The 12,058-nt window shown below is 40.1% G+C and overlaps 1 protein-coding gene across 2 annotated transcripts in view; it reads right to left on the bottom strand.

The window, feature by feature from the left end:
- Window positions 1–2,775: 2,775 nt before the first annotated feature.
- Window positions 2,776–12,058, bottom strand: part of ptprq (protein tyrosine phosphatase receptor type Q) — a 66,800-nt gene continuing 57,517 nt past the window's right edge. Inside the window, exons 44-53 of one of the 2 annotated variants that reach the window (XM_036150182.1) lie at window positions 11,848–11,874; window positions 11,583–11,664; window positions 10,667–10,757; window positions 10,501–10,577; window positions 10,267–10,401; window positions 10,028–10,153; window positions 6,017–6,162; window positions 5,799–5,934; window positions 3,755–3,878; window positions 2,776–3,672 (exon numbers count right to left, since the gene is read on the bottom strand). In XM_036150182.1, coding sequence (XP_036006075.1) covers window positions 3,635–3,672; window positions 3,755–3,878; window positions 5,799–5,934; window positions 6,017–6,162; window positions 10,028–10,153; window positions 10,267–10,401; window positions 10,501–10,577; window positions 10,667–10,757; window positions 11,583–11,664; window positions 11,848–11,874 — 982 coding nt within the window. In that variant the 3' untranslated portion in view covers window positions 2,776–3,634. Of the gene's footprint in view, window positions 3,673–3,754; window positions 3,879–5,798; window positions 5,935–6,016; window positions 6,163–10,027; window positions 10,154–10,266; window positions 10,402–10,500; window positions 10,578–10,666; window positions 10,758–11,582; window positions 11,665–11,847; window positions 11,875–12,058 lie in introns of those variants that run through there. The other variant, XR_004933289.1, reaches the window with a different exon arrangement.

Here is a 12,058-nt window from a genome sequence, read left to right as displayed (position 1 = left end):
TTACTCATGGGCCACTGGGATTTCGGGGCCGATAATTCATTCAAAACAAGGCTAAAACAGGCGCACAAAGCCTTTCTTCTCCTGTATATTTACTCCTATGAATACCTAGTGTGAATACCCATGTTACTTTTTTGGATTTAGACTATATCTTGAAAAAAAAAAAAAAATCCCAGATAAAAAGCTATTATTAAACCTTGAAATTGTGCTACACAGGGTAGATACCTCAGAGTTTTCGCTCTTATTTTTCCCTTAAAGAACTAGAACATTTAGCAAGCGGAGACGCATTTCTGCAAATGTTTAGCTGGAGGGAAAACCGAAGATGTCTAAGAAATGGATCTTTATTTTCTTCACTGTGTTGTCAGCTCAACATAGAAGGTGTCTGACTTGAGCCGGTATATATGGCACATCACTAAGTCTTTTTGCACCACAGAATATATTGAATATATTGTAAATAGATGAAATAGATTTATTCTGAAAAAAAAAAGAAAAAAGGTGATCGGTTTGCCCAGTGTGTGTATCGACGTATGTATTTGTACAGAGAAAAATCTAGTTTAAAAGAACAAAAGAATATTATAGTTATTATAGTGACTATCCACCTTCATTACCGGGGGGGTTATCCTAAATGCAAAAACCCTGAGGAGAGTCGGGAGACAGGCAGATTTAATTTTTTTTTTTTTTTTTTGTAGCACACAGTTTGGTTACTGATCTAGATCCATCATTAAAGCATCAAATCATGTTACAACAGTGTTATCAAAAGATGGCTGTGTCACCTGTCAAGGTGTGTAAAGGGCTATGCTGTTTTGGTGAATACATATAGTACAAGCACACGTATACACACCCACACACACACACACACACACGCATTTACAACCTACACATAGCTGCTGAAAGAAACTGATTAAATTTACTGCTTGATTTATCAAGTCGGCAACCCCACGTTGTTTACTACGAACTCTGACTTGTACTATATAACGCATGACGATTTGTTTTTGTTTCGTCTTTTTTTTTTTAATTTTTGTTGATTTACAGACGACAAGAGAAGCTCGATTGCTATGTTTGTTTCATTATTGTCAAGGCATGTTGGGTTTGATTGATGTCATTTTCTCCTCCCCCTTTCCCCGTTCTTTTCCCTTCTCTCCTCTCTGTGGCTGTCATGGAGACGCACCCAATCTGCATCCTCCCAGTGCAGCCCCCGTCGGTTAATCTTTGCATCCTCACGGTATTTCTAACAAGGACATTTCTTAAAGACCAACGTGTTTCCTATTGGAATTTCTAAGCTTTTCTGTTTGGAGAAAATGAAAGAATAAAGTAGTTTTTACTCTCGGCCGCCAGACTATTTGTGTGCTTCGTGGGGGGGTCTCTCTGCCTTTCTGAAGGATAGATTTGCACCAGGTGTGGAAGAAGATTGGTGGAATAAAGGAGCTAATGGGAAATCGGTCCTCACCGGTGTTCCTGTGTCATCCCGGTGCACCAGGTAAACTAATTCATTAGACGACGCAGCCGGCCTAGCGGCAAATCTCAGTGAGACAGGTCTGAATGATTCTGCTGAATCCTGCCTCAAACGGGTCTGTTTTTTTTTTTTTTCATATACGAGTGTGTGGGAAAGCGTGAGTTAATTTAAACACACAAAGTTCACAGAGTTGGATTGTTCCCAATTCTACAAATGCAATCATCGCGGAATCTGCGCAATATGAGCCAATGAGTACCTCATTTACTGTATTGACAGAACAATCATGAAGTTCTTACTTCAAAAAGCCACAATGGTTTGCTCCTCAACACCTGCATAAATCCACACATACATGTTGTGAATGATTTGGAATGAGGATGTTTGGTTTTAGAATGTGCAACAAAGCTGGGATACCTGGGGGAAAATCCACGTATTCACAGGGAGAACTCCACACAGTTGAACTTTGAAGTCACAGTGACCTCTTAACGAGGCAAAAGTGCTTATCCCCAATCCACTATATAGCCACTGAAGAATAAATCCATGAACAACAATCCTAACACTGTGGATCACACTGACTGCTGTGATAAAAGCTGCTAATTAAAACGGGTAATTCTGACAGTACCTCGATTCCAGTTTGAAAATTCATACAATATACAGAATGTATTTAGTGTTTTATATTGGTTAATTTTAGTAATTATAGCTTGAAATTATCATATCCTAAATATTCTGTTTCTCGTGAAATTAGCAGGTGTTATGTCATGTTTATGACAGTGTAATGTCAGTGTTATGCACACCCCTTCAAATAAAGTGTTACCAAGAAGGATTATTACAGAAATGTTGACTTACTGAGCAGTGTACCCGTTTATCGTGCAGTCTAGCCACTCGATAGGTCCTGACAGTGGCTTCTTTTACATGAATTTGTGCATCAATGCAGTGGGAGACGGAGTTGTTCGCCTGCATTGTTGGGTTTGGTGTCATCTCTCCTTAACAATGCGCCATATATCCTTTATGAGCTTTGGGTCAAGCAGGTTTACTGGGCAGTAAAGGACAGTGATGGTGATTTTGACAGTGTTGTCAGCTGAGGGAGGAATAAAGAGGTCCATTTTTTCCTTTGCAGACAGCTAACCTGACTTTAGACACAATACCAGCACCAAACCTTTCGTTACAATCAGCTCAAGGCAGTGGTTATCGTTTTTGGTGTGCATCTTTCCCATTTTTTCCCCCTTCCTCTCAACTTTCCATTGATATGCTTGGAGAGGGCACACCCAGGTTAACCCTTTCAGCGGAGGGTGTCAGTGACTGTCGGCTGTCAGAACCGCGGTCTTCCCCATGGTTGCATGCGTCATAATTTTATTCAAATAGACTTTTACAGACTGTGTAGCAAACCTGCGGTGCGTTTCTTAAAAGAACATTTTTCAGGCTCAGTTTTAGGGTGAAATAAATAATTTTTAGTCTAGACTTTTGAATTATTTTTTAGATGTCTTACATCAAATAAATCTGCCCAGCTATCTGAAGAAAAAAAGTAAGAAAGACCAAAGCATATCACGACCTCTTTTAGCACTCAGCAAACATCACAATCCCCCAATTTATTTGTAGACAGCAATGGCAAGTTCTTCATTTTATAATTTTTCATTCTAATATCAAAAGCTAATCCGTGTTTGATGACAGCAAGCCCTTTGAAAGTTTCACTGTCAGGTATCAAGGCAAGAGAAAACGTTTTTTTATTTTTGCAAATCACTCTCGAGTAAAGCTAAACAGTACCTGAACACAAGCAATGATACAAAGAGACTAAAAAAATACCATTTTGGCTGAATAAATCATCTTTAAAAAAACAAACAAACAGATAACAACAAATCAAAACAAAGGAATAGACTTGTGCAAAGTACCTGAAGGTGTGCAGATAAGAGAGAGGTCTCACAGTTTGCTCACACCGTCTTTTCTGTCTCTGTCCTTCCTGAAAACCAGAGCTCCTCCAACAGTTTCTTATCCTGTCTTTGGAAATGAGTGGATAAGTGGTGCAACCGAGTAAGAACTGGGCAGAGAAAAGTGTCTGAAGACGAGCAACCGAGTCTTGTTCACTTCCAGTTCTTCTTCATTGATCGTCTAAGGGTTTCTAAATGTGGAGGTTCAGTGAGGCGTCCCTCCGTCACAGGAACGCTCCTACAGATAGTCTTCCTGTCCGGGTATTTACATGGTGGTCTCTTCCCATTCCAGCTCAACGTCACCTGAAAACCAGCACAAACCTGAAGTTTGAGCATTGCACTGCTGCGTGAAGCCTGCATTCTTATGTCTGCGTTTGTTGTTTACCTTCCATGGCGTCCAGAGAGTCCATCTTTTCCAGAGCGGAGTAGTTAACAAACCAGATGGACTGGCTGTTCCCTTTGTTGTTCAGAAGTTCCAGTGTGCTTTGGTGGAGAAAGATGTACTGGGCCTGACAGCACAAACACAAACGGATGTCGATGGCTAAAACAAGAAGCTTGAATTGTGTTTGCCTGAATCTGATTACGTTGCCCAATTAGTTTTTCAGGACACAAATCTGTAGTATCCCTTTATTAGCATCACTATCCAGATCCACAAATTATATTCCTACATGGTGAATGATAGAAAGCCAACAGATCAAACAGTCATAACATGCCTGCTGCCAGTTCTGTGAAATCATTAACTGAAAGGGCGCATGCTCAGAATAATAGCAGAGTGCAGTTCAGCTGGTGAGTTCATTCATTCGGTGAACAAAGAAGTGTCAAACACGTGGCCTTTATTTAGGAACAAAAGCGTCACCTTTTTACATGCTGATTATAGTGCACTCTCTAAAATATGATTGAGATCAGCAATACCGGACGGTATTCAGAGAAACATTCCACCTTGATTAAAAAGTTAATTTGAAAAGTGAAAGCACGTCAAGAACGGAAGAAAATGAACTCAGATAGAAACCAGAGAAACTACCCTCGGAACGGATCAAGGACTGCCAAAATGGCAAAGACTCCGACGATGCGCCGCTCCAGGGTGATTAAAGATGATGTACAGCGACTTGTGAAGGCTGCAACAATTAGACGATGCCTATCTGAAGCCAAGATATGGTGGCAAGAAGACCTTGCAAAATAACATTGATGAAAAAAAAACGATTTGCCAAACTCACTGTGACTGTCCTAAAGAGAAATGTTTTTTTTTTAATAGCGTAATTGAAGTAAGACGTTTTTCTTTTTCTTTGGAGGTCTAGGGGCTGCAGACAGTTTATTACAAACCTCAAAACACTGAATTCAAGCCACAACACATGCCATGGGGAGGTTCTTCACACTAATGGTGTTGGACCTATTTACGGCACACCATGCATGAGTTTGGATACATCAAAATACTTGAAGGGGGTCGTGCTTCCTCACGCCAAAAGAGGAACGGGTCTGGAAATGAAGGCAGCAGCGTAACATGTGCATGTGTTTTTATCTGTAGATTAATAATACAAGTATTAATTATTTCCTCATGTATTTGATTTGCATTTTAATCTGCAGTGTTCCAATTGCGTCTGTGTTCATTGAAATGAAAGAATTTGCTGTATTGAGGCAAAATGTGACAAAGATCCAGGTGTCTGAACGCTTTTGCGAGGCTCTGTACGACAGAGAGCCATATGCGCAGTTGTTGTTGTTCTGGCAGGCGGTGCAGAACTCACACCGCTATCTAAATATTGACACGTACAGAAATATAGACGTAAGGAAACCACGACGAGAGGAGGAAAACCAGCAGAGGATCCCACGTTAGGCGGCGTGCCAGTCCTGGCAATCACTTAAGTAATCACTGCGGTGATTTCCGGGCGGGTTCCCGCTGTTTCAAGAAGGCGATTGCTGTTTTGCATTTATCCCTAATTCACTGGCGGATGATTCTCTTAGTTATTAAAAAAAAAAAAAAAAAAGGTATTTTTTAATGAGGATAACATCAGCACAGGAATGTTTTTTTGGACTGGAGCCAACCACATGTGGATCTGCCTATTTTCTATTCAAATCTTTGTGCATTTTTGAATATAATCATACAGCTGTGTGGCATTCATGTGGTAAATCAGTTCTGATTCTCTTAGTTTGGAGACAACTGTTTTCTAATCTTTTTTGTATGCCAAAACTCGCTCAGAATCTCAGAGGAAACATCCCGATTTGTGTGGGATTTTGAAAGCAAGTTGTGTAAAGTTGGCAGTAGATTCAAGAATTTGTTTAAAGGGTTTCTGTGGTCTGACAAACACAGAAAGCATGAAGTCGCCTTTATGCAGTCTCTAAGGTAAAAGCAGAGCTTCCGTCGTTCGTTTTCATACCTTCTCGTAGAATTTTAATCCAAAGCGTTCATATTTAGCTTCCATCTCCCGTGAACTCACCAGATTCTGCACCATACACATCCTCTCGCTGCGCAGCTCAGCCACCAGCCCATAAATATCCACAAAGTCGTGATCCCTGACGTGCTGAATGAGGTGATCGAGAGCTACGAACACGCCCGTTCTTCCCACACCCGCACTGAGGGAGCAGCGGGAGAACAGCCAGTCAGAATGTGCGCTACCGTTTGTTATCACACGGTAAACTACTCCTTTGCCTTTACCTGCAGTGGACCACGATGGTGGAGTTGTCATGGCGATGTGCTCGGACAGCTTTGACGAACTTAATCAAGGTGCTGCAGGATTCTGGGACGCCGTGCTCAGGCCATGATGTGTAGTTGAAGTGTTTGACTAAAATATAGTGGCCGTGCTGCGGAGAGAAGTAGATACGGTCACGTCAAAGACTTTGGACAACCCTTTAATTATTTAGTTATATTACAGGGAATGTTCACATCTGGAGGTATTCTCTCACTTCATTTATCTAAAAAGGTGCGATTCGATTATAGGTAAACACCAAATATTAATCTTTTATCATTTCATTCAAGCAAAAGAGTTCTGAGGAAAAAGTCCACAGTGGCTACTCTTATCAGCTTCGGCTGAAACTCTTTTTTCTTGCCAGCATACACGAGTCTGATGAAAGTTTGAGGGAAGTCAGTCTCAAGTCACCCCACAGCGTCAGATCTGGGCTGTGACTCGACGCACGGCTTTGCATTCCTTAAAGTCTAAACCAGTTCTTGGTTGATCTACTGCTATGTTTTGGCCCATTGTCCTGTCAAAGGATCTAGTTTTGCTTTAGCTTATTTATTTTTTGTTGTTGGTCTCACAAACCATGATACTTACAGCTTCACAGCTGGCATTTGGCTATTTACCTGGACTGCTGTATTTGGTTTATGTGCCAAACATGTCCTCTGCTCTGGGGTCCAAATGATTCAGTTTTGCACACATTGGTCCAAAGAACATCCTCCCAGAATTCCTGGTCTCTTTGGCACATTTTATTCTGGACTTCATGTTTATCTTTGAGAGCAAGGCTCCCTCCATGTACACACATGACATATTATACCTCAGAGTTTCTGAATGCTTCAGTCTGCTTTCAGTGTGAGCTTGCATGGATGACTACGTTGAGAGTCTTTTATAAATATTCTCCATCTGTAGAACATTATCAACACATTTCAAGTTTTTTTTTTGAGACCTCTTTAAATCTATTGTGAATTTTTTCTAATGCTTTTTAGAGTTCAAATGTTTGAAAGAGTCAAGGTGGGGGAGTTTAAACCTTAACAACATTAAACGTACTGTCAAACATGGTGGTGGCATCATCATGCTTAGGGTCTGTTTTGCTGTCGGTGGTACATAAAAGAAAATGTATTGGTGGTTTTTGTCTTTTTACCGCATGCAGATTATTAGGGAACCTTTGGTCTTCAATGAACAGGGTCTGTTCACATTATTATACGACTTTCAACATTTAAATAATAAAGTTTACTGATTCATTTAAAAGCAACTGGTATTAGCCATTTCATCCTGGATGATAATCTTTAAGGAGGGGGATTAGATGTAATATTTAAGACATTATATAACTTGTGATCTTTCAGATGATGTAGATTTTTGTAAAGGAATGTAAACTGAAGGACTGAGCAAATATGCTGGCACTCACATTTTGGAAGCCTATAGTGTCTGTGGGGTTTTCAGCTTTTAAAGTGTTTTGTTCCCCCTTGCATTCCCTTATTTCTGGCAAGGAAACAAAAGAACAGGCTTGTGTTTACTCACAATGCATTATACTGAAAGTATGAAATTACTAGTGAAGGTCCCTTGCTGAATAATGTAATCATAGGGGATGATGGAGACCAAATATTAGTTTACATAAAACAAAGGATTGCAGATGCATGGCCCATTGCAAAAAGAATGAAGAAGAAAAAAAGATCTCAAGTACCCACTGGTAAATAAATGTGAAACATTAGGAGAAGCATGCGTACACATACACAGAAAACAATAAGTGGGATCTAATGTGACAAAATAAAGACATCCAGGTTACTGTTTACTATGTGGGCAATAGTAGAAATAATGTAAATAACCTTTATTACCCCTCAGTTGGGAAATTCAGGTGTACCACCGGCAAAGTAAAAGGCAAATGGAAAAGGAAGCATGCAGATACACACACATATACACATATATATATATATACACATATATATATATATACACATATATATATATATACACATATATATATATATACACATATATATATATATATACACATATATATATATATATACACATATATATATACATATATATATATATATATATATATATATATATACATATATATATATATATATATATATATATATATATATATATATATATATATATATATATATATATATATATATATATACATATACATACACACACACATATCTTATATCTATGCATCTTATACATATAAAAGATGCATAGAAAGGCTGTGGTGGAAGGCTATCTTCACTAGAGACTGCATTACATTATTTACAATAACAAGAAGATTTTAAGTCATAAAAGCACAAAGGAGATACAAACTAGAGAGAGTGCTTTCATGCTTCCTGTCTCTGTTTCCAACTATATTTACAGTAGTAATGTTAAACATTAGTAATTTGGACCCATCTCCAAAATCTATAAAGCAGGCGGTAGAGAAGGTGTCAACCAGTGCCAATTTGTCCAATAAAGTCACCTTTTTTATTTTCCTTTTCTGCACTAGAATCCCATAGTGAAGATGTTAATGAGCTCCTCTGCACTTTGCAGTTTCACACTTCACTTCTAACACCGTAGTTGGTTGTCTATAAAAGCCTGTAATCAAATCTCTAATAAATAAGAGCTTCACAGATCTACAATAAAAAAGCAGAGTTTAAATTGTGTCTTGTTGTGAATTTTGATCAAAGCTTAAGTCTCCGGAGTTTGACAAGTCTACATTATCAACGCCAATTGTGTGGTTTTCTTTAAATCTATTGTACGAAATAATAGTGAATTGTATTCTTTTGTGTCGGCAGCCAGTTAATTAATGTCTTTCAAGTTTTCAGATTTCCCAAGAATGAGAGCTTTAAGCACCTTCAGATCAATTTTTATTCCATTTCAGACGCACTGACAGAGCTTCACTGCATTTTAATGCTTTCTTTTCTGTGTCAAAGAACCCCACACAGCTGATTTTGTTTATTTTATCGATCCTCAAGTCTATCAGGCCTAACTTTATGGTCAGAATAAAATATATTGTAGAGACCCATATTTAAATATTTTGAAAAGTATTTTAAGCAACACGAAAAATAATCCCTCCCCCTCCCCACAATAAAATTTAGTCTAAATGAGGGGGGGAAAGTAATTAAATCTTCGTTTGCAATGCAATACAAAAGAAAAAAAAAAGGTTAACTCATCAGAGCCTTAAGCCTCTTAAGGGTTCAAGGTTCAGGGTTACTTTATTTGGACTCATGGGTAGATTAGTTTTGCACCATAAGAGAATGGCATCCGCATTGACGAAAAATCTCAAACCCAGAAATGCACAAGCAGAACCCAAAAGATAGACATAAGACATGAATAGCCAGAAAAGAACAACAATATATTAAGCTGCAACGCCACAGCCAAATACTCTGCTAAATGTCAAGTAGCATCACACTAAATATGAAACCACCCATGAAAATACATGTACTGAAGAACCTTTGCTGTAGTTGGACTCCTTACACCCCCCCTCCCCTCCTCACATGCAGCCATACCATTTTCCAAACCCACTTATCAGTGCAGCGTCGCGGCCAGCTGGGGCCTATCTGCAGCGGACCAGGGTCGAATTTCTATTGCATCAATCTCACTGAAAGCATTTTTGAACATTTCTCTTAGAATCTCTTTAAAATGGAAAGGACAAGGGAATGTATAAGGCAGATATGTATTGATCTTTCTAACCCAGGAGAGATCTAAAAGGAAACGTCCACTCGCCTAAAATGACCCATATCTACAGTCAGAGCTTACGCTGAAAACAGACAGGCACTGCTAAATGAGGACCTTAGTTTATTTTGCCACCACTCACAGTAAGCAGGATGGGAGGGAAATAAAAAAATATATATATCTCGAGGTAATTATAAAACTGCAGCAATAATTTCAATGTGGGGTCAGGCTACTGCATAAAAGAGCAATTAACTTTAAGGCCTTCTGCCCTGTTTAGGTGCCCCGGTAGCTCTGGAGAGCGCCGAATGTGCGTGTTCAAGTGCTTTTACTACCTTCTCCACTTTCAGTGTTCTAACTGTCCAGTCGGGAAGCACTTCCTCTGACACTTTAGAGATGAGGATGTCACTAAACACCGTCATTGGCTTGTGGTCCTCAGGCCAGTACTTGTGACACCGGATCTGAAATGTGACAAACACGGCACACAAAGCGCACGTCAGCTCTTCGGAGAAGGGTTTATCCCGCCATGGTGGGAAGGACTGAAACGCGACCCGTCACGTCTCTGACGACGCACCCTGCCCTTCTCGTAACACTGCGTGAGCATGACGACGGTGCGGGTTCCCGTCTCCCAGATCATCCTCCAGAAGTCCGCCACGGTGCTGGGCAGAGGACCCTGAGTGGCTATGAACTCATTGGGACACAAGTAGCCCTGCGAAGAATAAACGAGAAAGATATTGGTCCTCAATCCCAGCCTGGGAATGCGCTTCAGATCAGATTTTGTAACGGTGTTTCAGCAGCGATGACCCACCGAGACAAAACTTGCGTTGATGTAGTCGGATCCGGCTATGCCCGGTTCTGACAGCAGCTTCACTCGGTTGTTATTGTCTAAATGCCAAAAACCAGGAGAAAACCGCTCAGCAAAACAATAAATTTAAGGTTGGCCTATACGGTTCATTTTTAGTCCAACCGCATACAGGGTTTGATGTTGAGGAAGCGGTTCTTGGATTTATTCCACGGCAGGTCGGCGTCTGTGGTGGCCAGGTCTGGCAGCAGCTTTGGGAGGTCCTGGGGGGGGGGGGGGGGGGGGGGGAGAATCAAACACATTCACATTAGCTTTCATATGAACTCACAGAGCTATTACTTTTGAAACGTACAAAACTAACTTGACTCGTCTCATTAAAAATGATTATAGTAACGTTTGGACTTTAAATATAGGAAATCTACAAGAGCTTCAGAGGTTTGTGCAGTCAGTTAAGATTAATGTGTTTGGGGCCTCGTTGCTGCTGGGGGAACAGAAGCAAACACACAGCAAAAAGGGAACTAAAAGTAAGTAAAATATTCTTGAAATGAGTGTATTTTCCCTTGATTTGAGCAGGTAAATAAGACTATTTGCCAATGGAAATAAGATTTTTGCACTTAAAATCTTATTTCAAGTGCAGCATATCTAATCATCTTATTTTCAGGGTAAAAACACTCACTCCACTGGCAAACAGTCTTATTTAGCTGCTCAAATCAAGGAAAGATGCAATCATTTCACAAAGATTTTACTTACTTTTAGTTCCCTTTTTGCAGTGCACAAACATGCATGTAGGGTGGAACAAAGCTACATGTGAAAATCCAAAATATTTTCAAATTTAAATCTGTTTCTTTCGGGTCCAGCAAATGCAGTCGAATTATGTTTAATTATTAAAATTCATCTTATTAACTGTACTTTACACGTGCCTTATGTACGCACTGTTTTGTGTAGCTTAATTGCATGAAATCCAAATAGAATACATTGGCATTTGTGGCAAAAACATGAAAAAACAGTCCAAGACATATGAACACTGTAGCAAGGCACTGCAGACGCAGGGTTCTGGCCGTTCTGGGGGTTTTCAGGCGAACATCTACCGAGAACTCTTCCTGGAACTTTGCGTTGTCGTTGGCGCACAGATCCTCTACGTGCTGCAGGAAGGATTTCTTGTTGACAGGCCTGACGGAGACGACGGGAGAGAAATGCACTGACTGTGAGCGACAGAGAGAGTCAACAATGCTCTGTTTCATGTCAACCTCTTTTAGGTTAAGAGCGCCGCGGCGCCATGCAGAACACGCTGCATTCTCCGGCAGCTGTGCTGTGTGCAGTGCACGCCGGCGTCATTTATAAAAGATGACTTACTTGAGCGACTTCCTGTAGCTGAGCAGCCTGGACGAAAATAGAAGCAAAACAAACAAATTAATGCAACGATCGCAAGCCCACTCTTTGGCATTGCCGTCCATGAAAATTTAACTAATCCTCCCAGCAGGACGTGCACCGAGATACGTGCTCAGAGAAGCCGGGTCGTTGCAATCAAATCCACTCTGATTAAACACTGATGCAGACCAAGGTT

Source organism: Fundulus heteroclitus, chromosome 2, assembly GCF_011125445.2.
Source record: "Fundulus heteroclitus isolate FHET01 chromosome 2, MU-UCD_Fhet_4.1, whole genome shotgun sequence".
NCBI classification, from domain to species: domain Eukaryota; kingdom Metazoa; phylum Chordata; class Actinopteri; order Cyprinodontiformes; family Fundulidae; genus Fundulus; species Fundulus heteroclitus.
Note: the sequence above shows the minus strand (reverse complement) of the source record. Positions and strands in the feature narration are given on the sequence as shown.